We start from the raw sequence: 26,865 nt of genomic DNA, 5'->3' as shown, positions 1-26,865 counted from the left end.
GCCTTGTTTAGTCTTCCAACCCAAATCCAGATTGTGGCTCTATGGAAATTTGGATCCCAACCGCATTTGGAAGCCGTTTGAAAGGCGAATTCAACTCGATTTCTACAGATGCATCTTAGTCCGAACATTCGGGCTGCTCACATCAGATCTCAGAGTGTCTTTTGCTTCACATGACACAACGACATCAAATCCAGACTGATGGAGGTGTATCGCAATGTATACCCGCCTCCTTCATGTCACTGTAACAGCAAGATTGTTAGGGGGGCGAAATGATGGACCTCCAGTTCTCATGTTTTCACATTAAAAAGCCAAGTTACCAGGGTAGCTGCGTAGTTACCGACACCTACGTTGTTACCACAGCAACCCATGCAGATAGATTCGTGATGTCTGGAGACACTTATCTGACCTGATGATTTGCAAATAACTGCGGACAGTCTGTCTTAACAATCTAATTTAAGAATCAAATAAAATGTGCCTGCAGTCTGAACGTAGCCTTATTCAACTTGCCTCAGTCAATCAACAGAGACGTTGTTATTCTGATTTAGTTACTTCGTTTAAACCATTCTCCAAGTGAAATGCCTGTCTTTGGGTTTTTAAATGTTGGTCAAACAAAAAAGCGTTGCGTTGATGTCACTGTAGGCTTCAGGAATTTTAGGCATTTAATTTTTTTGCAATTTTCGGACATTTTATAGACCAAACAAGAATAGATCAATCAAAACTGAAAGTACCTAAATGCCTAAAAACATGAAAAATCATCTCTGTTACCTTCTAAGACAGTGGAGGTTAAACCTGACTTGCATAACAAACATTTACTATTCAATCACTATTATTTTTCAAAGACATAATCCAGGTACTGTAGTTTAAACAATCAATACTAAGAAACACGTGTGGGAGGCCTTATACCACACAGTCAATAAATCTCCATCCCAGTAGCAATTTTAATAATGGGGGCGTCAATTCAGCTGCTACTAATACCATTATTTCTCTATCCTGGCTGGTGAGCGTGTTTTCACACCAGCCTGGTGAGTGTGTTGGCTCACGATGGGTCTTGTAAAAAATTGTTCCTGCAAGCCAGCGCCCGACCACCTTATTACTGTTCTACGCACTGTGGTGTCAGGCTCCGCGATGCCACTATTTGAGGCTCGTGTTCATGTCACGTCTCTGTAAAGGTTAATGGGTCAAAGGTCGGGCTCAGTTGGAGAGAGGCTTAATCCACGTGGGTTGGTTCGTGTGTGTGTGCATTTGTGCCTTTCCAAAGCCCCCCCCATGTGTGCATGAACAGACAAAGACCCCCTAATCCAATTGTACAACAGACTTCATGAGCTGCACACCACACAGCCACGGAAAGGGAGAGGGAGGAAGTAGCGAAGAAGGAAAGAAAGCTTAAATGTCACAATGTCGACAGACTGTCAGAAAATAGTGTAAAAAGCACAATACGGTTCCACAGAAGCCACGGTGACATCTTCAAAATGCTCGTTTTGTCCGATCAACAGCACAAGGCCCAAGAATATTCACTTTACAATAATATAATGCAGGAAAAAAACAGCAAATGTTCACAATTAGGAAGCTAGGACCAGCATTTTTTTGGCAGTTTTCGCCTGATAAATGACTTCAAGAATTAACAGCTGGTTGTTTCAGAACTACTTCAATGTAGAAGGAGGATGCAGAGCGATGCACTTGTTAACAGGCGGGGATGCATTTTGCTGACAAGAGCACAAGCAAACCAATTATATCCACCACTGTGTTTCACACTCACATAAAAGTGTGTATTCATATATTTAACGGGATTACATTGTTTGCAGCAGAGTGCACGTGTGCATATGTTCAGAGCAGCTCCATATGAAGCGCTTACCTGGCATCAGCCTCGCTGTAGTACTCCCTGGCTACAATGTCTTCAAAAAGCTCTCCTCCCGTCACCCTGGGAGGGGGAGGGAAGGAAGGGAGGAATGAAGAAGAGGAGGAGGAGAGAAAGGAAAGAAAGAGAGGGAGAAGTCTGTTAGCACACAAACGAACCGCAGCTGCACGCATGGATAAAATGTCACTGTGTGTGTGTGTGTTCAGAATATACTCACAGGTCAAAGACTAGGTAATGAAAGCCTTCCTCTGAAATGCTGTCATGGAGTCTCACTGCAAGAGAGAGGGGTGGGCAATGAGACAGAGACGAGAGACAGACGAGTTGGGTGAAATAAAAAATAAAGATTTGCTGCAGTGTTTGAAGGTTAAACCTCACCATAAACTGAGGCTACGAGAAAACGCAAAAATATCTAAAGAGAGAAGTGGACAAAAGGCAGTGCTGAGGAAATGAATATCAACTATGTGACGTATTGAGATTTTTTTCTCACCGCAGTGATGTGACAACAAATCCAGTGGTTTGGCAATTAACTGCCATTTAATAAAATCCCACACACTCTATAATTAGGATAATAAACAATGTTGGATATCAGGAACATACTAACAATCTGTTTTTAAAGTCACAGGGATTCAAGTTCATGGATTTGGTGGAATTTAAGACGGCACTGTCCTTTGTAACCTTTGGAAATAATCTACTTACTGGCAATTTACAAAAAACGTTCTTGAACAGAAAATTATTAGGGCTGTCCCCAATAGCTGACCAAACGTTAGTCGGCCAGAAAGGTCATTAATCGGCAAGATTTCATTGGTCGCTTAGTCGCAAAAACAAAAAACAAACGAGCTGCGCCTTGTCAAAATAAATCAAAACCTATATGACTGTAAATATTCAGTCTGATAAATACAGAAAAGTTGATCATGTTAGTGCAGGGCTACCCAGAGCTTTGCATCTGTCCCACAGATGATAGGTCTGCACACTTATAAACAGCTCCTGGAAGAAGATCAGTTGGCACGGTGGAGCAGTGGTTAGCATTGTCGCCTCACAGCAAGAAGGTTCCTGGTTCGAACCCAGGGTGGGGGAGCCCCTCTATGTGGAGTTTGCATGTTCTCCCTGTGTCAATGTGGGTTTTCTCCTGGTACTCCAGCTTCCTCCCACAGTCCAAAGACATGCAGGTTAATTGGTGACTCTAAATTGTCCGTAGGTGTGAATGTGAGTGTGAATGGTTGTCTGTCTCTATGTGTCAGCCCTGTGATAGTCTGGTGACCTGTTCATCTGGGTGGGCGCGCTAATTTTAGCCCCTTTACCAGAACGATGCAATGATGGCCATCACAAAGTACTGTGTCTCGTCCAAGTAGCCCATAAACATTGATCAAAAATTAGTCTGCTCTGAGTTTGACAGAGACTGAATAAATAAGAGATATAAAAAAAGAAGTAACCACCTAACATTTTTCATTGGCCTCCATGCTGCTTTCTATCATTTACTAATCTGCTTTCAGCCTGTTCATGACATCAAGCGTGACGAACCAGTTAAAAAAAAAAAACAAAGTATTTGTTTACTGCAGAGCCCTGTAAACTGCTCTGGTCAACTGGCAACAGAGTGCTGCAGGACAACGTGTTTTCTTCGGCCGATGAGAAGTTAACATCACTCTGGTAGCCTCATCAGAAAGTCACTGGGATTTATCCAACGGATTTGGGATTATTGAAAAAAACAAGTTCATTGGCAAACAAACATTTATGATACTTGATGATACAAGTTTTGTTCGCTAAAGGACACTAATTCTAGGACTTCAGGACTCGCAAAAAGTTAGGCTACAAACAAACTATACCACAGTTGTATAACTTCAAAGTCACCACCACAATGATGCTGTAAAGCTATGTGGGCGTCATGATGTTCTGTAGTCACATTTAGCCACTTTTTAGCTTCAAAATTCACAAGTGGGGCATTTATTGACTTATTTTATCGTAAAACAAAATGTGAAGCTCTCTTAAGCTTATTTCAGGCATCTAACCAAAAACCCCTTAAAAAAAAGCCACTGACTTTAGGACGAGGGAGCCGGGAGTGCTAAAATGCTAATTCATTTCCGGGTTTTAGGACTTACTGCTGCACCATTCTATCGCTTTTTTTAATGGGTTTCCTTGTGTAAAAAAAAAAACCTGTTTCAATGTGCTAATTCTGGTGGGAAAAAGGTATAAGATTGGGAGATAGAGATGGTACGACAGCAACAAGGGTTTCAAGTTAGAATTGAATCAGGTCTTCTGGTTACATGCTGTAGGTGTAACCACTAGGCACCTATATGGGGTATTTAGCCCTAACCACTCAGTAGTTAATGACCTCTCTGTCATGTTGACATAATTTTCAGTGAAATGAAAGCTGGTGCAACAGTTGTTGGGGGGTTAACCTAATGTTTATCAAGTGGATCAAAGATTTATGAATTGTTATTTTTGTACGTCCCCTTACAGCACACTGTATAGATATGTTTATGTGGTTTTACAGGCCCTGGTAAATGAGGATGACGTGCCTGTTCTTCCCGTGAGCAAAGCTCTGATAAGCTACTATAGAACAGTGGTCAAAGAGCACAACACACGAACTATGTGAATATCTGAAAAACCAAACTGCAGATGTGGGCAGCGATTCAGAGGTTTGGCACCAGGCTAGGAAATGTTATGTTTAGAAAAGAAAGAAAATTCAATAAAAACATAACTGCTTGTTACCAGTAATGCTTCCTGATTGCTGACGGAGATAAGTTAGCGCTTGGTTGAGAACAGAAAAAATAAAGTGGTGATTACAGTAATGAGCGTGTGTTACCACGATACTGCGGTTATGCGGTAACCATCCCAGCCCTGCTGTCAATATAACAGAACAGCAGCAGAATAACAACGCAGGATCCAGGCAGTTGAGCATGGGCCTGAGATGCTGCTTAGGTTTTGTGCCGAGGAGCCACAGTTATCGTTATGTAAAATGAATATCAGTTGTATAATAAGATGAAGTAGGATGGCCCTGCAGCAAGAAACAAGAGCGACTGCTCTTTCCTCCTCCTCCCATCTTCTCGCTCTCCCTCCATCTGTCTCCTACTCCTCCTGCTTTCGTCTCTCCATCTGTCTCTTTTTTTGTGCCCTCTTTTGTCCAAAGTTTGAATGCAGACGATGCCAAAATATGTCAGGAAGAGGAGAAAGGACAAGAGAGGGAGAGAGAAATCTATACAGAGAGAGGAAGAGAACAGGAAAAGTAGGCGAGGGGCAATTGAGTGCCTGAAGGGGGGGGCTGACAGAAAACTAGGACACGAGGAAAGAGAAATAAGGAGTGCGGCGGGAAAGGTGTCATTGATTTTGTCATGTTCCCCCTTTCTGCCCTTTAACACCCATCTCCTCCAGACATCTCAATTAGAGCAGCACAATGTGTTACATTTTCTAGTCGTCATTGTAATACAAATTTCCACAATTAACACACAGGCTTTTAGAGGCTGTGAAATCAGAATGGTCAAGAGTAATAAAACCAGAAAGTAAAGACAACAGAGGACATTTTTCACAAACATATCCAGCACAAAAACGTCTCATCTCAGCAGGCGGAGCAGAAAGATAACTTTCTGTCACCTCTTACTCTTCTGGGTTTACTTATTTTGTGCTTAAAGGCAACACTGGTGATGTCATCTACATGTCTCTTTGTATCTCCTCACAACGACTGCAACTTCAACAAGACTCACAAAATAATATCTACTGCTAGCCTTCATGAACTGTCAGTATCTTGATACTAGGGATGTGCACGATTAAACGGTCTGAACGATTTAACGTCCGCTCCCTCGCTAGTCAGCACCAGAAATATTAGTCGGTTAAAACAATTAGTGTTTTATTCATGTACACGGCAGCTTAACTGTCATGCAGCCGCCCGCCACTAGTGGGGGCTACAGAGCCGTCAGACAGCAGTCCCCCTCCCCGTGGCAATGATAGAGCAGACTGGAGTTTTAAAACAGCACGGTGGGAAATAAGAGAGATGACCTCTCACAAAACCAGCGCAGTTTGGCAGAACTTTGATCTAGGAAATGAAAACCAGGTAGCATGTAGGCTGTGTCAGAAAAAACTGCGATATAATCACTCGACTGGAGCAATGCGCAACCACATTCAGATAATGTGCAGGTTTACATTCACACTGCACGGAGCAAAATGGCTCTCATTTCAGCCGAAATTTAATTATAATTTAGATGTTTTATTAACTTTAAAGTGAACTGCTGTCATTTCTGTCGGATGATCTGCAAGGTTCAATGTGCCCCACATTTCAGAGGCAGAGTTGGTGTCATGTTCACATTCATACCGCACAGCGCCAAGTGTCTCGTACTTCAGCGCCATTTAAAATCTGACATGGTTGTTAAAGATAAATAACAAAATGATAAACAAACTAAACAATACCTGGAGGAGCTGTATGTGAGGACCGAATGTCAGAATCAGTCGGCTCGAACATTTACATCGACTTTACCCTGCCAGCTCCCTAGTACAAAGTCAGTGTAATATCTGATTAAGCCCATCTGTAAACAGAGCAGGTAACTGTCCAGAGAATTCACAGCGAGCAAGTGAAACTGCAGGAAAATGAATATCCAACCCGTTGGTAAGGGCCGAAGCTAAAATCGTTTGACAAATTCAAGGAATGGCAAGAGACACTGTTGTTTAGCTTATGACCAAATCACGAACTGGCTACGTGACAGCAGTGTATACAGTGTCATGTCCTGCCTCCTGCATGCTGTATCCTGGCAGAGCAAGTCATCGAAATCCAGCACTTGGGCAGTGGCTTGCGGTGTCACACACAAATAAAAAAACAGGTGTCCTTTAATGTCTACATGATACACGGCCAGTTGCCGTTATAGTGTAATGGTGCCCGGCATCGTCAGAGGGAAATGCAGCAGGACAAGGACGAAAGTTAAGGCAGCGAAAGTCTGAGTGGGGTGGGCGGGAGGGTAGGTTGATGGGTCCAACAAACACCAACTTTCACCCAAGAGAGCAGTGTCCGCATCTCATAAGATTCTAAAGCCAAACCCTATTCTTTTTCCCTAAACCCAACCCTGTGTGTTTGTTGTTGAAAGAAAAAAAATGTCAATTCATGGAGATGTACTGACATAGTACGTTTATTTTGAAAGAGACTGTATGAAAACGTTAAATTTCCTGTGCAAACCGAAGTGTATTTTGAAAGAAGACAATACATGTAACAGGCAGAACTTGACACGGTGTCCCAGAACGTCAACAACCAACACACCCAGGTCCGCACACCAGAAACTGCTCCTTTTGGAAGTTTTAATCGTATCAGACATGGACAAGCCATGGAGACACACCTCTATGTATACAACCAATGGTGGTCGCCCAACAGATCAAATGATGATGATTTTTTGTTTCTTATTTTATAAACGAAGAAGTGTGTCCCAACTGTGATGCTACAAAAATATGCTTCTTTACAAAACGTAAGGTAAATGATTCCAGTATGTTTTAGTGCCACTGAAAAAGTTTTCAGCATATTTTGACGATTATCAAATCTTGAATCATAATTATTTTGGCCAGGATAATCGTGACATGAAATTTTCATATCATCCCATGCCTAGATCAGATCAACTACTGACAACTGAAGAGATGATCTCAGATTGTTTTTCCCCTGCCAAATCGATGTTAAGGACCTAAAAAAAAAACTAAAATCTGCTCCCTACTGCACATTTACAGTGGATGCTTCTGATGGAAGTGCACTTTACAATCTGACAACACATTCTCAGTGTGCCTGCTCACCAAAACGTTTCTCTGTGCAACAACGTGCATAACTGACAGTAGCTGTGCTAGGAAATCAGCTATACTGACATTTACAATGAGCAATCACAGAGAAACTTAGAGCATCTTGTTAGAGTCACTGTTGTCTTTTAAACACACGCGCTGTTAATTAGCTAAGTAACGTATAACTGTGACAGAGTGATGAGGGAAACCACTTAAAGCAACAAGTGTTTGCCATGAATTTGCTCACAGCTGGATAAGAAAACGAGTTTAGAGAGTTAAGAGATTCTGTCTATAACCAGCTTTTATGATACCAGAGCCAGACTTCCCTGAGCTTGCTTCGTAATATGGGCCTCTGGTTATTTATAGCCCAGTTACATTATCATATAAATCATGTTTCTGAACACTTTTCCCCACATCATCCTCCATGAAAACAGCGTGTAGAATATCAGATGATCATGCAACTCATTTTTCTGATTTAAGCACTTTGTTTCCCATAAAAGCACCTGCACAGCAAGTATCTACGAGGATAATACTACAAACCCATTCCTTCAGAATAAATCAGTCAGCTAGTGTATGCGTGTTTCTCAAGGCCAGGGTAAAGGTTCAGATTATGATGCTTGTGTAATGTGTAATTAATAGTTAGTTATAGCCACTGACTTCCTGAACTGATTTGATTTCCAGTTAGATTTGATTCAATTCTATATCGATCTGATTGGGAATATTTCAGTTACAATACCAAATTTTGCTAGTATGTTAAAGAGATTCTCAAAAAACCAATACTGTAAATTTTACAAGGAATTATCTTTTTATTTTTTTGCTTGTTTATAACATAATTTTAGGATGAGAGACTGTGGACAGAGCAGAGTGGAATAACTTAAAAGGTGTAAAAGTGGCGCAGCAGTCCTGACGCACAGACAGCAAGAGGAGCGGCTGCTGCAGCACGATAATAGAATACATAAACGCAGTAAGCTAAAAGTTATAGATAAAAGAGCTAGTAACCCAGCTTCTAAATACTCCAGTCCTCAATAATTTAGTGCCCCAGCCTGTTTACTACAAGCAAGATTAACAGGGTTAAAGCTTCACACATCTCTGAAAAAAGCAAATACTAAAAAAATCAATCTCGGATTTTATGAATCAATGTCAGGTAATTCAAATGCAGATCAATTGAATCGGATGAATCGATTATTTCAACCCAGTCCTTAACAAAATATTACAAAAAAAACCCATAACAATCAGAATATGCGAGTGTACATCTCGACATTAATAACTAAAGTTCTACTTAACTAGCTCTTTCCCTTTTAAAGTTAAGATTATTTTATTAAATTACTGTTTCCAGGGTCAAGGATAAAGTTTTACGCTCAACACATTGACTCTCAATAAACAATATTTGGGAACTCTCTGTTACAGATACTCAGTGTCAGCATAGCATTATCCTTAAATGTTGGAACAACTATATCTTTCTTTTTAAAAAGTATGGTGTGAGATTTTTTTTTTAAATTTCATTTATTATTATTTTGTTTATTTATCATTATTATTATTATTATGATCATTATTAAAAATTTAAAATGAGTAATTAAGCTTTTTAATCTTAATCTTTTTTCTCCCCATTACTATCGCTTTACCACTCCATGTTTAGAGGTATTTACCTATGTATATTATCCAGAAATGGGCACTGAAACATAGACGCTGATATACTGATTCATGTATGCCCTGAAAATTTCAATAAACACAACTGTGGGGAAAAAAATTATTCCACTACCAACACTGCTGCACTCCAGTGAGCGTAACAACAATACACTTTCGGTAACAAGCACAGAAACTCACCAATGTTGGGGTGCTTCAGCAGACGGCAGATACGAGCTTCCCTTTCAAGCTTCTGATGGTCTGAGGAGAGAAAAGTTAAAGATAAGTTAAATGGCAGAGCAGCAATCACCTCGTGAAAGCTGATTTTAAACAGCACAATAATAAATGAGATGATTTTATTAAGGTGATTCAGATGAAGAGTATAACAGGAGACATACGCGCCCACCCCCCCCCCCCCCCCCGATTCGAAACAGGGACAGCGTGGTTATATGGTATGGGCCACCACACACCACATATGCACCAATTTTGAAAAACTCATGCAGTAATGTTTGCTTTTTATTAAGGCTATCAGAAATGTCCCCAACACCATCTTTCAGTCAGAGAAGTTCTACCTGTGACACATGATCAGCTTTTACAAAGTCCTAAGTATGGCATAAGTCTCTTTCGCAAATAAAGATTTCACAGTGTCTGCACCCTACAATCTATAATCTGTGTCCTACACATCTATAAAAGTTGCCTGCGGATACTTGCTAATTGGTATAAAACATAACACGACTGACGTTTCCTTTGTAACGATGATTAACTGGAGCATCAGCTGCAAACAAACATCATGCAGCTAAACAAAATATGTGAAGGCAAAAAGGTGTGACGTTATTTGTGCTATAAAGATAAAGAATTATTATGTGTGCAAAGACAAATATTTTAGGCCACAGCACTAAGCTATCAGTGATACAGCCGTTAAAGTCAAGTGGCTGCATCTGCCTCTGAAAGGTGACAGTCAGCAGGTGCATTTAAGCAAAGCTCCACTGACCCCAGGTCTGGTTTAATTTAAGGTTATTTGGCTGTTTGTGGAAACAAATGAGGGTGTGTTAAGCAATGGGTGCACAAGTTTGCACCTGCAAGTGCGTGTGTGTGTGTGTGTGTGTGTGTGTGTGTGTGTGTGTGTGTGTGTGTGTGCAGAGGGGTTAGTGTGAAGCCCAGTTAAAGAACACTGGAGTGTTTGCATTTCTGCTGGGAAGGAACGCTATCAAAAACGCACACACACACACACGTCCAAAAAAAACATCCTTGTTAGAGGATTTTACTGAATCCTGTACAGTGTGTATCGACATATTTGTACAAGATGTCGGCAGGTCGACCACATGACTCTGTTAAAGCTACTCTAGTCTCTCCCATCACTTTGGGAGCCATGCAGCTGAGGTCAGACATGACTTGGGGGTAACTGTAGTGAAGATGGATCTCAGTGTGTCTACGTGTATGTGGCAGAGCCAAGTCAACCCTATAGCGATTACACCACACACAGGCAGCCTCACTAAGATTTGCATTCATTTCCCCGCTGCTGCAACAGCCTCAGATAAAATTCACATGCTGCTGCTGAGCAATCAACTATCGATGTACAAAACTGCTCTTCTACAACTGCAATACAGTATGTACAGGTGTAATATAGGAGCACATTATTGTAAAAGGCAGTGTCACTCTCTGCTATCCCTCTACATCCTCCTTCGCCTGACGTTCTCTAACACCTACCATACACTAGAAGACTTTGAAAAGACTTGTAAGATACTGTCTTACATCTCAAGACTGGGGATCTTGTAGTGTCACCATTTACAAAACTACAAATAAATTCCTTTTGAGATTAATCCACATCTTGCTTCTGGTCGAAAACATTGCACCAAACTTCCTTCAAAATACATGACATATTAACAATTCTATATGTGTCCACAAACACTTGTATCTCTGGAGACAAAACATGTTGACACTATTCTGGTCAGTTCTGCTTCAGTATAGTCTATAGAGATAAACTGTATTTGCATACAAATTTTACATGATAGATTTTGTCGCCTTCAGCCTCCGTAGGTTAGCTGCTATTTTAAGGCCCTGACACCAAGCCAACGGTCGGCCGTTGGTCAATGTCTGACCGCCAGTGAGCATCTGTCGCACTAGTCTTTGCAGTGTGTCTCGCACCATTGGCCCTTGTCTGCTTTTTTTTCAGCTGATTCAGCATGTTGAATTGGCATCAGAGTCGGCGTAGCCCGTCGGTGAATAAAATCACTCTTATTAGCAGTTCAGCTCAGCACACGAGAAGAGAAACAGAAGTGAGGTAAGTAAACAAACAGCTCAAGTCAAGAGGGAATGAGATCAAAACAAACTTGTTACGTAAGTTTAAAATATTTTTCTTTCTGTTATTGTTCACTGGCACACTGTAAAAAATGCTATGTTCTTTAAACACTGGATTGTGTTGATAATGTGCTAACTAGCATATAGATGGTCATCCGGTTTCCCTTTATGACGATTAAAGACCACCGCTGCCTGCTGCTGTGGAGGGTTTTTTTTTTTCTCATGCAGGTGCAGAAGGTATGTGCTGTTGGACAGAGTCTCAGCGGTGTGTTTGGGTGCAACTTTCTGGCTGAGACACAGGCGACATGAAGCGATGCAATAGTTGGCCTTCATTGCTGCTAGTACATTGATGTCAGTTTGATGTGTCTGGGCTGTGGGAATGAGAGATGAACCGTTAGACATAGTCTTAGACATCGTTTTAAACCACCAGTTCCTTCTGCTTTTCCACAGTTCAAGAGATCAGGCCCTGATCACACAGGAAGCTTTTAGCAGCTGGAGGCGGCTTTTTGTAATTGTTTTTAATGAGAATAAAGCTTTTTGCTCGCTGTTCTTTTGTGCTGCAATGCACCTCGCATTTTAGCCGAAGCACTCTGAACTCCTTGAGTTGAAAAACTTCAACTCAGAGTGGAAAAGCGCTCCACGTCATCTCTCTTATCGTCATCTTTTTTCCCCATTGTCTGTTAACTGGATGATTTGAGAGGCAGGCCTTCTGTGGTGGTCACGACAACAAGTTTACAGTTGGTAAATAATGGAGGAGAAACTAGTGGTAGCAGTTGCTGGATACCCAGAGCTATACGGCCTGATGATAGACAGCAGGTTGTCAAACTGCCCCTGAGTCATCCTAAAATATGCGTGGAAACATCCATCATGGAGGAGAAGCTCCTGGACCAACTGGTGGTACTCCCCATGATCCACCCTCTTTTTTAGGGTCTCATGTACCCACACAGATCTCTGTTTCCCTGTGCCCAACAAACTATTTACTGACAGCCTCTCACCCTCAACCAGAGCTACAGCAAGTACCCTCTGCCTCAACATGTCAGGAACTAAATACTAATTACTGTGGAGAAATAAATGGTAGATTGATTACCTACAACCTGCAAAACGCTTTCTGTGTGAGCGAGGCCTTACACTGCCTCTTCATGGCCGTAGTTTCACACCGTTATTCCACCTCGCCATGCTGTGTAAAAGGTACAATCGCCAAATGGGGCAACAGAGTTGTTTCACCTTTAAGCCAGCATCGGAGGCAGTAACAGCTCTGAAAGGATGTCTGTATAAACAGGAAAGCCGGCAGGATAGGATCATGGGCGTCGCTGGTGTGATGTTTTGACAACGTGATATATGTGCATCCCACTGTGGGAGATTCAAAAAGCAGCTGACAGCAGCTAGCAGCTAACTCAAAGAAGAAGAACAGCAGCTGAAAATATCCACAAATTGGGTAAACAATGAGGCCTGGAGCCCCTTTCCCTTTGAGCAGACGATGAGATCAGCCGCCGTATAACAGGGACGGTAATTGACTGTTATTGCCATGTTATTGTTTATAAAACACTGCGGACATACATGTTATATGTCACACTACAGGCCGATGATGTCGTGTTACATTTTATCCACAATGCCAGCACGCTCTAAAATCACACACTGGAGCAGCATTATGCCACTGTTGATTGACTGGGTGTAAAAATGCAAAGGAGGCATTATGAAGGGACTTTGGAGCAGCTGTGTGTACAAAGGGCTTTATTCGAATTCTTGCACTTCCCTAAAGTCCTATCCATGTTTACAGTCTACCTGATTGCAGCATATTGTTTGGTGCTTGAGAGAGTGCAGCTATTGGTTGTTGATAACATCATTGAACTGCAGTATTTCCATGAACCAAACTCAAAACTTAGAATAATATTAACCATGTTTGATTTCATCTGAAAGTCCAGACGAGAAAAAGACCTTTTATGACCACCTTACACAAAACAATCACGATCAAGGGAGCCCGCACCAACTGAGGTAAAACTCTGGTGATTTTATTCAGACATTTGAAATTTGTCTGCGACAGTGAAACCCCATGAAAAGTCCTTTAGTGTAAGGCTGGCATAACTTGTTGCTGACTTGGATTAGTTTCCAAGCTGCAGTGTTGGAGCTCTCTAACGCGGTGCTACACTCTCCACATCTACCTTCCTCTAACCTCCCTGCCGTCTCCCTGCAGGTATAGATTTCCCTCATCTGAGAGAAAGCGGGTGAATAAGGGAGAGACCTGAACCTCCTTCTAATTACACCGGTGACGCAGGCTGGAGAGACAGACAGACAGAAGGAGGGAGGATTACATGGAACGTCCATTTGCTAGAAGAGGATCACAGCTCCCCTATGTGTGTGTGTGTGTGTGTGTGTGTGTGTGTGTGTTTGTGTATAGCCGTCTACCCTGGTGCAGTGTCACTGCAGCACTCACTAATTCATTCAATCTCCTTATTTGTTGGTGCGAGAGTGTGTGGTAGAAGAAGACAGGAAAGAGAGGGCTGGAGGGTAATTACTGGCACTTCCTGCTGCTCTCTAATTGGCCATCTGCTTTGCCATGGGGCGGGCCCACAGCCATCTTACATCAGCTGAGGAGGATGGAGAGGGCCTGACACACACATGCCCACCAACACACACACAAGAACACATGCTCATAAACACACACGCCCCTCTTTCTGCCACAATCTGATTGAAGACTCGAGGATCTAGTTCAGTCTGTTGCAGGCAAGTTTACATCCAAACTGTAACAATCAAACACTGCTTTATGTGTGACAGCGTATCGCAATATCCACAATGTGACAGCACTGGAGGCGATCACAGGTGATTTCAAATGAAATGTAACAAAAGTGGCTCTATACCACATTTTTTTTGTGTCGATCACGTTCGAACACTGAGTCCAAAACTTTCATACGTCATTATATTTTTCAGAACAGGTTGATTTTCTGCATTTTTCGGAAAAGGACTTCACAGACGTCTGACCGAGAATCAGTGAAGAAAAGGGCCAGGGGAACGGAGCGCACAGAATCACTTCATAACTCAGACAGCTCACGTTCAACAGGTTGGATAGTCTTATTTAGGTGGATGATGATGAGGAGGAGGAGGATGTGGACCGCACACAGAATGCAGAGGACAGCTCCACCCCTTCATGCAGCTGCAGTGCCAAATGAAAGACAGGGAGGGAGTAGTGACAGTCAGATAGGAATTTTCACAATGTATTGAACAATAAAACGCATCGAAATCAGTGTGCGTAACGATTTTTTTGGATGATGGATAACAGACTCAGTGTGCAAAGGCCCTTATACTTGTATTTTCCTCTTTAGAGGGATAGATAGATTTTTTTAAGTGGGGTTGTATGTGGTACTTATCCATCATCTGTGTGTTACCTACAATAAAGGCAGTCGGCACTCTCCCAGTTTGGAGAAGCAGGCAGGCGTACGACCACAGAGGCTAAGCAATGCACTGCTGTGGACATGTGGACAAGCGCAGCAGCATAACGTATTTTAGCCACCTAAAAATATTCAATGTTAGTTTAAGTGTATGCTACTTTTAGAATATTTTCTCCACTTCACCTTGCCATTAACCCTTTACCTTGCAGCCCTTGCCACTGGGGAGATGAAGCTGTTGTCTATGCTCTCTTCAAAGCCAGCAATCTCCTTTGACAAAAACAGTCATTGCTCCTCGCAGAACACAGGAGCTGCTGGTCTACTGCTGCCTAGTTAGTGTTATTGTATGTCTCTGGTGAACCTGAACTAACTCCATGCACACAAAAACAAAAACAGACGATCGAGGCAGTGGTAGACAGACACTCCCATGTTTCATGAGGTAAAAATACTGTCAGGTGGCATTGATAAGAGCATAAATAATGGCTTCAGTTCCATTTTGGAGAAGGCTGTTTGACTGCAAGGTAAAGCCATGAAAATATTGTAAATGTAGCGTACACTTAAACTGATGCTGATTTTTTTTTAGGTGACTAAAATACATTTTGCTGCTGCCTTTGTCCTCATGTCCACAGCAGTACATTGCTAAATTTCTGTGGCGGTACTCCTGTCTGCTTCTCTAAACTGGGGACCAGCTGACCCCCATCTATTGATAATACACTAACTACGGATAAGTACCTCACACAACCCATTTTTAAAATATCTGATCTATCCCTTTAATATCTACCAAGCTGTTGTGAGAAACCACTCATATGCCCTTTGCCTAAGACGGCCATTAAACAAACCTGTTCATGCTGTTTTTTAATGAGGTAGCTGCACTCACACACCTGCTATGGTAGTGTTGTTACATATGATACTCACAGTTTCAATACAAATACCAAACACTATTTTTTGACTGGTCCTATTTTAGGAATATAACAAAAATCTTTTTTCTATTTAATACAACAAGCCAAATTTCTCAATACACAAGTAGTTTATTTTGTTTAAACACAAAGACGCTATACATGAACTGTGCCAAAATAAAACGCAAATGTCATTTCAGGAAATATCTAGCCAAAGTAAGCAAGACTAAGAATCTGACCAAGATACAAACATGTTTTGGGAGGTGCCCAAAAAGCACAGAGGTATGATACCCGGCCCTTTGGTAATGTGGCTACGGTTGTAATCAGTGTGGTTATACAAATATTAACATGACATGTATATTCGTCGATACTTGCATTTTAAAAATGCATCGGACGGAGGTCTGTATCTATTTTTCTGTCCAATATCCGTTGCATTTTCCAAAATCAGACTGATATGAATACTGAGTATTGGTGGTGCATCCCTAATATTTCCCATACCTAATAGTCATAATTACAGCAACAACAGATGAGCAGGTGTTTATTTTCTGTTTTACTCAGCTAAAACAGTCCAATACCCCTCTGAAACTAGCTCTGAAATATAACTTTAAGACCAACTTAAGACAGTATTTAAGCCCTATCATGATAATAACCATTCCAAGAAAAATGCGGTCTCATTCTTTTACCCAAAGTACCATCCAAAATGTTTGTAATGTAACCCACCTATCTGGCAGTAAGATATGTTAACATGGCGAAAAGCATCCCTAAATTACAATGGTATTTTATCGGCCTCTTCACAGTTCACATGAGACTGCCATTATGGTTACCATGGTAACCACTACACATCAAAACTGACTGATAATCAGACAGAATTCAGCCTGACTTTGTGTTCATGTTGGCAAATTTTCTGTCTGACACAGAAGCCGTGGTGGCGGCTGCTAGGAGCAGGTCACTGAAAGTGTTTTTATGCAAGGATTTAAGAAATATGCTGATTTTAAAGAGTTAGTACAGCTTCAATTTCTGCAACAGCCGTTTAGGCTAGTGGTGTCCCAAAACAGAACTGAGGTAGTGGAAGTGGTTTCCAACACTTAAAACCTGCCCTAGATTCCAAAGGAGCCCCTTTCAACGAAGTGGAAGATGAAATTTCCCAGAACACCTTGCGAAGTCAGCAACTCCGGCAAGTTTTGGAAAACAATTTGTTGCTGTACAAACGGAATGTAGGCTATACAAACAACAGATGGTTGGACTAGCGTAAACTCATCAGCAACTCGGTTGAACACAGTGTCATAATATTTAAACAAATCGACTTACCCGAACAAAATCGATCAGAACTAGAAGACGTCGTCGGCGCCTCCTGTTTTCAACATTTCTACTCCGTTGATTCATCAGACAGAGAAGAATAAACATAGCACACACCACAACACAAGCGCTGGAGCTGGCATTTTCAAACCTGAATGACTACCAGTATCTTGCGCCACTACTGCACGTGACGTATGCCTGCACGTTGGCCACGCCGATTTTCATGAAGTGGTGTCTCATTTCTTAGGGAAAGATCTCTATTCTAATATTTCTCACTTCCCTCATCAAGGGTTATCTCGCAAACGAGGGCACTCAATACCAAGTGGAAGATTTAAATGGTAGAAAAGGGATTGGGCCTAAATACAGTCATCATAAACTATATGTAGTCTACTGTACATCAATTGTTTTAATTGCTGGTGGACACCTTTATACTGTCACATGGTATATACCATCATATCGCCCAACCCTAGTAGAGGGCGAGGCCTAATGGTTTTGTAGTGTGCGACACTACATTTCGTCATGGATAGGGAGTGGTGAGAGAATTCTGTTGAACCAAGCTTCAAATCCAAGCACACACATGCAAGCTAATTATAAGCAGAAAATTAGTTTTTACACACAGTATATGGTGTGTTGAGGGGGAAAAAAATCACCTGTGTAACAGTTAAGTTAATTACCATCAATGGGATTATGCGTACACTTTGCCCTCTGCCTGTATTTCCTTATTTTATTGCTGTGTTCAGAACATTCCTGTGCACAGTGCGCAGGTGAGGTTCAGACTTTATAAAGGTAGTGCTTGGCGATACCGTTTACACACAGTAGCCAACAATTCCTGCAGAGTATACTTTTAAGAGTATGGATGTCAGCAGTTAACAATGACTTAGTTAACCACTAAGAATATTTTGCACCAGTTACATATGTCAGTCCATAGGTTAATCGTGCTGCTCTTCAGTTCACTGCACTGTGCACCACCAGCATCTGGTGAAAGCTAGCTAGTAGCATTACTCATTCGGCAGTTACTCCCTGAACAACGTCCCGATTCAACAGTGTTGCTGTGGAAACATAATGCCCACCTTCTGGTCTTCTACCCGGTTGCTTAAGTAAGTAAGCGGCTAAATTTTGAGCCACATGTTCCCTCAAGCATAACTGACTATGTCACCACTGTTGGCTCTGCTAGCAATGTTGGCAGTGTCAGCACAGCTAACAGGGCCTTGCAGCTCAATATGAAGCGCTTACTCACTGGGGTGATATGGGAAGAGACTGGAGGGTGGCTACCATGTTTCTGCAGCAATGCCGTGCCATCACCGGGACTGTGCTACCAGCTGCAATAGCTAAATATGTAGCACCACTAGCTTCAACAACCTTACCAAGGTGATGCGTAGAGCAGAGCAGCTAAGGCTAACATAGCTAACCAGTGGAGACCAGAGGATGGGCAGTGGGCACTATGTTTCTACATGTTAACGCAGCTAGCCGGCTGTATGTCAGCAAAGCGAACAGAAAATAAAATAACAGGTAACACATTAACATGCCAAGACATTTAAATTTCACCACCTCTAAATGGACAGTGCTTTGAATTACAGCGCTAAATCTGATTTAGTCAATGGAACAATGGCCTAAAACAAAAGGCCTTTTATTTCAGGTCATTTTGGGGCTTTTTCCCCCCTTAAAAATTAACCGTTTAGTTACCAGTTAATGGGTGTCAGGCTATTGAAGGCAAAATTAACTGGAAGCGACATCCCTAATTAAGAGCCATTCTTTCTTTTAGTCGACTTACAAAAACCTGTACGGCTCTGTCAGTCTCATCTGTGTTCATCGCTGTTCTCGTGGCCATGCTTCTGTCACCATATTTCATGAATATAGCTGGGTAAGTATAAGATTATGTCCCCATTCTTAATCCAGCCTACAAGCTCTGATTGGCCAACTGCTTCTCCAACTGGGGGCAAACAGCCACCGATGAGCACATCAGATCTATTCAAGTCACTGAACAAACTGCAGATGTAGGCGGTGATTCAGAGGTCTTGAATCAGGCTACACTCATGGGGAGGCTGCTGAATCTCAGAGGTTGGCCATTAATGATAATAATAATAATGAGATTTTGGTGGTGAGCAAGGAACCAACTGGACTGAGGTGGATATTTGGGACATTGTTGAGCAATCAATAAAGACAGTTACAAGTTACAACTGAAATAATTTTTACTGTGACAGTCACGCAGCCCCAAGACACTAAAAAATGTTGAGGAGAAAAGGTATTAGGGCAGTGCATTATACTGAAGTGTATACACACACACACACACACACACAGTGCTGCAGCAGACAATACAGCAGCCATCCACTTTTCAGTCAATTCACTCATGAACAACTAAATAAAACAGAGCTATCATTCTGTGCAATGACACTTGCATCACACCATTGCGACACTTTGTGCTCTGCCACGTTGAACTAATGATTTATTGAATTTCTAATAGATTTCCCCATTTATGGATTTAACTTTATGATGTTTTTCTTGATGCTCTAATATAGCTTCTCCCCATCTTCCGTCTCATTTTCTTCTTTGACTTAAACGAGTCATGAAACTTTCTGTGAAATTATCGGGCCATTTTATTTAATTCCACTCATTCATTTGCGAACTGAAACCACTGCAGACGAGATAGTGTTAAAAACCATTGATTCTCTGTGGTGAGAATCAAGTGTATTTCTGTGTGTGTGCGTGTGCATGTTGTGTACCTTGCTGCCCACTCGCATCCACCCCCAACTGCTTGTAGGCTGGACTATCCCACAGCCAACAGCCTACATCCATCCCTGACATCCCATCCTCCCTCACTTCCTTCCTCCTTTTGTTTCTTTCCTTCCTTCCTTCCTTCCTTCCTTCCTTCCTTCCTTCCCCTCCCTGCCTCCCTTCTACCCCTCCCCCCCCTCCTCAGATTACTGCAGTGTTTACCAGAGCTTTGAGAGACTTACCCACCAGGCCACGCGTGAGGTCACACTCGCCCCATCGGGCTAAAAAAAAACCACCCAAATCCTACCAGGCAAGCTGCCTGCTCACGCACTGGCTGCCTGAGTGTGTGGACATTGTGTTTTGTGTGCGTGTAGGTGCATGTTGCATCAGCTGGGCGGCCTACCGCAATTCTTCTCTTAGCACAAAAAAAAAAATCCTCCTGTTCCCTCCTTTGCTCGTTCTATCGCGTCTCATTCTCCGCGTCCTTTCACCTTGCCTCCCTGGAGTGGAGTGTCATAGATCGCCTTGCAAGACTATATTGTTAAAAATCTCCTCCTCCTCCTCCTCCTCCTCCTCCTCCTCCTGTCCTGGCCAGCTTTCTTCTCCCCTGGCAAACACGTACACATACACAGGCCTACATTGTGCTGCCTGCCTCTGCGAAGAGCCAACAGTTTTCTGCTGAGCCCTTACTTTTCCTTGGTGGGACATTAATACCAGGAGCTGCCCTGTGTGGACACTTGATGGCAGGGATAGAACAATAAGGGTATTACAACACACTCACAGATGCCTCACAATACAGACATGCTCTATTACTGTTACTCCCTGCTCTCTCTGTCTCTCCTCCACACACACACACACACACACACACACACACACACACACACAAATGCCATCAGACACAGACAACAACAGGGCAAACAGGGAGGCGCCTATGGAATCCGTGGGGTCTTAGTGGTTGATGAGATACATTTAGCATAAGTGGATTAGCCTCAATACAAACCAATCCCCCTTTGCAGAAAGACAAGAGAAAGGCAATGAGCGAGAGAGGCTACCAGAGACAGACAGGAGAGAGCACGCAGCGAAGAAGGAAAAGGAAGCCAGGTGTACGTGAACGTCAGGGAGGAGCGCGGGCCTAATTTGTCAGATGCAAAAAAGAGAAAGCAATTAAGTATCTCAGGCTGAAGCCAGGGGAGGCTCTGACACACTGACATGAGCTCACGTCATTGTTACGACATGGCACGCCACAGCAGGCATGTGCACGTGGGTGTGGATCTGTTAAAGGAACGCACAACCTTTGTAACAAATTAAATTCAGTGGTGTGGAGCTACGTGAACACACACACACATGCAATTAACAAGATATCAGACGAGAAACATCTGTCATGTCCTGCCAGGTCTTATTGTTGTATTTCAGTCCCGTCAGCGTGCCCTTTCCACGCAGAGCTTCTCAGAAATTTGGATCAATTCATCGTACGGCGGTTGTCTGACGACACCACAGAGGAGCGATTGAGATTTATTCAATACAGTGTTTATAAAGAGGGTCATTAAACCATCAAGAGGTTGCAGATAAGAACTCCCCACAGACACGATGATTGAATAAAAGATTTCCGCTGCCATTGGAATTATGGGACTCGTGGTTTATGGGCATACTTTCCAATAAGGCTGGGCGATGTGACAATATATATTGAGTGAGACATAAGACGTGAACCAGTAGAGATTAGTTATACCTTCAATATCTCTGGGAAGCCATAGCAGGCAAAGTTGCAAATGACTGAGCTGAACTACTTTAATGCAGTATTGAATTTGCAGGATTTTTGCATCAATAGGATGAAGTGCTTTGATTTGCCGAGTGTTTAGTTCACTGGATTGGCCACAAACAGGGGTTTCCACTTGTTTTATCTATTGAATGTCCAGTGAGTAGGACTTACAGGCATCTATTGGCAGAAATCATATCTAATATTCATGTAACTATGTTTTGATTTGTTTATAACACACTGAAAGTAAGAATTCTTGTGTTTTCATTACCTTAGAATGAGCCGTTCCCATCTATATACAAAGTGGGCATGGTGCATGGTTTTGGATGGTGGAGGCGTGACCCACCTTACCTTGCCACACATGAGTGAAAGCAGGCGAGTGACTATCACCAGCTGAGGCGGTACTTGTGCTGAATGTGGGCAATGCCTGGCATGGTGGACACAGAAAGCTAGTTTGCTAATAAATGCCATGATATATGATGTTATTGGAACATCTTCCTTTTGCTTGTGTTCCGACTTGGCCAAGCAGCATCGGTCATGTGAGGCAGTTTGTAGTTTTCACAGACAATACCATACACCATCAGCTGGTTAAACAAGGCAACAGGCAATCACTAGCCCCTTTTACGCCACCTCTCAAGGCAGGAATTTCATGCCGTTGTGCCATCTCGCCGTTCTGTACAAGCGCATAAAGGTAGGATAGAGTTGTCTCGCCGTTAAGTCGGCATTGGAGGCGGTGACAGCGCCAAAATTATGTCTGTATTAAAGGGACAGCCGGCAGGATGCTATCATGGGCAGCACAGATGTGACGTTTCGTGATGGGTTACGTGTACGACACACTGAGGGAGATTTATGAAGTCAAGTAGCAGCTAGTGGTTAACACAAAGAAGAAGCACAGCGGCTGAAAATGTTCGCAAACTGGGAAAACAATAAGGCCCGGGAGCTCCTTTCCTTCAGAGCAGAGGATGAGATCAGCCGCCATACGACAGATACAGCCAATGACTGTTATTGCAATGCAAATATGGGTGGTAATGCATGTGTTACATGCCACACTAGAGACCAGCGCTGTTGTTACGTCGCGCCCACCTTGCCTCTTTTGCGTTTACAATGCTGCTATGCTGTTTAAAATCACACACTGGAGCGAGATGATGCCACCGCTGTTTTGTTCTGTAAAAAAAATGCAAAGGCGGCAAAGGGGCAACTGTCTCCTCCATGGCATCCTTGCTATTGCTTTGCCACCGGAAGCAAATGTTTTATTCACCCATTCGCTCACACTGAATGGAAGCCCATTAAACACCAATGTTAATTTCGCTTGAATGTGACCATGCCCTCCTACGAAAAGAAAATTAGCACTTGGCACACGGAGAAGAAGTTCAGTTCTGCAACCTCAGTGCTCAACGCCTCGAAATCCTACACACTAGACCTTTAATTGTTTCGCAACATAATTTCCAGAGACTTCACTGTATGCCAATAATTATAACTATCTTATTAAAATGATACACATTCATCACAGAGCTGTACTTTACAATATACATCACAAGCATATCAGTATCAGCATCAGTCTGTGTGAGTGTACATGGTGTTACCGTACCTCTTGCAGATAGCTTCTTAGTGTTGATGATTTTTGCAGCATATTCCTGTCCTGATGACTTCTTTACACACCTACGCACCACTGAAAAAGCTCCCCTAAGAAGACAGAACATAAACAACGAAAAATGAGTTCCATTTCACATGCTCTCTCTCACACATACACAAAGTGTGACATTTGAAACTGCATCCACTCGTGTGGCAGTGGTTTGTGTTTTGCGTGTATGCCAACAACTTTGGTCTATCTCACACACACACACACACACACACACACACACACACACACACACTGACTTTACAGTCATTACTATCACAGCTTCAGTGTGTACAACCTAAAAAGGTGGGCAACAATCAAGAAAACAAGCATCAATATAACAGGCTTCTCAAGCGTGAGTGCTGATATCAGCTCAGGTCTTGGATTATAAATGAATGGCCAAGTACTTTTGCTAATCTTTGATAGGCGCACAATACAATGCAACCTAGAGCCCCAGAGGAAATTCAATTTGCAACAGCCAGCACAAAGAATGGGCTGCATCTCACACAACAATGGGCAATATTTAATACATTCACAGGGTAACGACGTTCAGTTATAAATGTGCTCAAGCAGAAAAGGAAGTGCGTAACACACAATAAAACAATTCCGACTCTGAGGAGTTTCATATTGACCTAGATGAATGCTCCATATTTTTCACCTGCTGGCTGCTGTAGTGATCGTTCACTTTTGAGCATCACGAGTAATTATGCATGATTTCCATAGCGCCTACATCACACATGGCACTACCTGCAGTTTCTGGCCCTATGCAGTTTTCTTGTGCGAGGCAGGCTGCCTGGTGCTACTCTGGGTGATATATGGAGGACTGCTACTTTCTGCTGCACTCTGCTCCCACCGCCCTGCTCTTAGTTTCAATTATTCACCAGTAAATGAGAGGTGACAGAAGTCCAAGTCAGTGCCTTGACGTTAATAACCTATGACGGAGCAAAATGCATTAACAAAGAGGGTGCAGAAACATAAGCCGAGGTAAGTGGTCAGTCTGCAGGAGAATCAGGAGCAGTACATCCACCGTGGAGGATGTATAGGTGTGTGTGTGTGTGTTTGAGTGCAGTGGCTGTGCAATCAGTGCCACCGATTACTGTCAATTATCAGGAAGAGAGTGGAAATGGCAGCCGGTGTATCTTTGTAGGGCCAGTGTCGCCCTGCTGCCGCTGGTTTGGGTACATGAAAAAAAAACAGCCTTCCCTGGCCAAGAACAACAGATGCTGCTGATGATGATGATGGTGATGGTGATGATGAAACAGAGGAGGCAGTGGCCCGGTTTTCTTGCCGTCATCAGAATAAGGCTACCGAGAAAACACGTCACTGCCTCTTACACAGTAAACGCCAAATTGCTGTATAACCCCACGATTACCTCCGTTTGCAGCGACAATACGTGTATTGATACTGTGATGAGCGGGCCAGCTGGTGAGCGGAGCATTACAGTGCAAACACAGCGCAGCCTGGGCCGAATAACTTCCTCATTAAAGTGATCCAGGAGTACGTAATGTTAACGTTACTCAACACGGTTACACAAATCATCTGCAGCTGCTCAGGAGCAAAAAAAAAAAAAAAAAAAAAAGTGGTCGGCCTAGTTAGCTAGCGACCACAGCCTCTGGTCTGTGGAGCCAGCACGGAGCTGTCAAGAGCCGTGGGCCGGTGAAATGTCACAAGGCTGCGTCTCTTGCGTCTCCCGGGGCCCCGCTGACGGCTCCGGCAGACCAGAAAATACCGGCTAGCAAACACGGAAGGGCTACCAGCTGTCAATGCACCAAGCCTCCGTGCCGTGTATTCATCACCATTAGCGACTAAAAGACGCAACGCTAGCGGGCTAGCTCGCCTAGTTTATCAATATCAGCATGGTAGCTTTGTGGCTAGTGACTGAACGTTAGTGCGCTGTTCTCCGTTAGCTAGCGGCTAGCAACGGTTATGTAGCCTGACTGCACCACGACAACAGCAGCCGCCAGTTAGCACACACGGGCGACTTATCAAGGCACCTTACATGGCTAGTGTGTGAGCTACTGTGGCTAGCTATCGCCTGCTAGCTGGCTAACCAGAAATAATGTGAGGCGAGGTTGCGGGGGTGGGGGACAAAAACGACAAGACAAACACGATGCACACTGTAACGTTAACGACTGCTGCTTACTTCCCGAGCTCCTCGTACAGCTGGTACTCGTCGGTAAACCGGGTGGAAGTAGCGGTGGTTGCCATGGCTGGAGCCGTGAGTTGGGGAGCCCGAGCCTTGGGGTACGACGGCGGCTGGCTCTCGTACGGGGTCCGGGAGGAGGGTAGCCTAGCCTCCAACACTGGAGTACCTTTCTGACAGGCAGGCAAGGCTGAAGAGGATAGAGGCGAGCAGAGACGGAAAGGGAGGGGCTGGGGAGAAGAGGAGGAGGAGGAGGAGGAGGAGTGATGATGATGAGTGTGTGTATGTGTGTAAAGGGAAGGAATCCTCGCGAGAATAGGCTCGTGCAGCATGAGACTTAAGCCTCCAGTTCAATGAAGTCACTGAAAATGTGGGGAGATGGTGCTTAAATCTCACCCTCCTTTCTCCTAAAAACATTTGTGAGACAGTAAATCACACACAGAGGACATATTTTTTAAAAGGCACACATGCACACACTCAACCCAAAGCGTATGAGTGGCTCAAAATAAAAAACAGCTTTGACATGCAGCCCCTGTCTCCTCTCATATCTTCAAAATATTGCAGGGAACATCACAGCAGCATTTTACTGCACTGGCTGGGATACACCCAAGCCTGGGTCACACCTCACTGCAGCAGAGAGGCAAACTATGACAAACACACACACACATTGCATAAGTACATGCACATACAGACACACACTCCAGGGATCAATATTGATTAATGCAGGTCTTGCTCTCTACACAGTAGGCCTTTCTGAGCCACTGATTTTGCCTCTGCGCTCGTGTACATGCATAAGAGAGACAGCGATGGGAAAGGAGATAGAGGGAATAGTGTGACTGCTGTATCGGGTTTCCGCCGACGAGCATGCACCTATGTTTTTCCACAGTGTGAGGGCTGTTAGCTTGGCGGTGCTAAAAGATGGTGTCACACAGATCCAGAGTGCCTCACTAAATGTTTAATGTGGCATGAGTGGGAGGCCATCAGAGGACAGGCGGGTGGGGCTGGAGGGAGCCATAGAGCTTGAGAGTTAGAGGCCCTGTGTGTGATTCTGTGTGTGTGTGTGTGTGTGTGTGTGTGTGTGTGTGGCTGCCTGCTCAGCACTCTGGCTCAGAGGTGGGACAGCGAAACAGCACATAGACGCTGTCAGAGAGAAAAGAGAGCAAAATGGTGATTTCACTTGAAAATCTTTATGTGTGGTTGTCAGCGTGGGAACACAAAGCTGAAAAAGTTCAAATATCACGAGGCCATATCTGCAAGTGCAGCCTGCTGAATCCGCGATGGAGAGCCGGAAAAGGAGGCCAGCATGTGTGTTATGTGGAAGACAAATGAGCACTGCAACGTAGGCTACTAGTCCTCTCCTGCCCTCCTTTTCCTACGTGCTAACCCTGCTGCCTCTCCTCCTCTTCCTCCACCTCCTCAGCCTCCACAGAAGTTATATAATGGTGAACTCCTCAGCCTTTGTTATCTCACACCAACCACACACTACGCCTTGCCCGCTTGATGAGAGACAGAGGAGCAGAGGAGGGAAGAGGAGTGAGAGCACGGGAGGCCGAGAGAA

General features: G+C 43.4%; 1 protein-coding gene across 14 annotated transcripts in view; it reads right to left on the bottom strand.

The window, feature by feature from the left end:
* Positions 1-25,534, bottom strand: part of LOC117247050 (calcium/calmodulin-dependent protein kinase type II subunit gamma-like) — a 61,740-nt gene extending 36,206 nt beyond the window's left edge. For 7 of the 14 annotated variants that reach the window (XM_033611174.2, XM_033611179.2, XM_033611175.2 and 4 more), the window contains exons 1-5: positions 25,308-25,534; positions 23,135-23,229; positions 9,413-9,472; positions 2,073-2,127; positions 1,853-1,918 (exon numbers count right to left, since the gene is read on the bottom strand). In XM_033611174.2, coding sequence (XP_033467065.1) covers positions 1,853-1,918; positions 2,073-2,127; positions 9,413-9,472; positions 23,135-23,229; positions 25,308-25,372 — 341 coding nt within the window. In that variant the 5' untranslated portion in view covers positions 25,373-25,534. The remainder of the gene's footprint in view (positions 1-1,852; positions 1,919-2,072; positions 2,128-9,412; positions 9,473-23,134; positions 23,230-25,307) is intronic. The other 7 variants (XM_033611182.2, XM_033611181.2, XM_033611183.2 and 4 more) reach the window with 1 other exon arrangement.
* Positions 25,535-26,865: the final 1,331 nt, after the last annotated feature.

This window comes from Epinephelus lanceolatus, chromosome 21, assembly GCF_041903045.1.
Source record: "Epinephelus lanceolatus isolate andai-2023 chromosome 21, ASM4190304v1, whole genome shotgun sequence".
In the NCBI taxonomy this organism is placed as follows: Eukaryota; Metazoa; Chordata; class Actinopteri; order Perciformes; family Serranidae; genus Epinephelus; species Epinephelus lanceolatus.
This window is presented reverse-complemented; position numbering and strand designations above follow the sequence as displayed.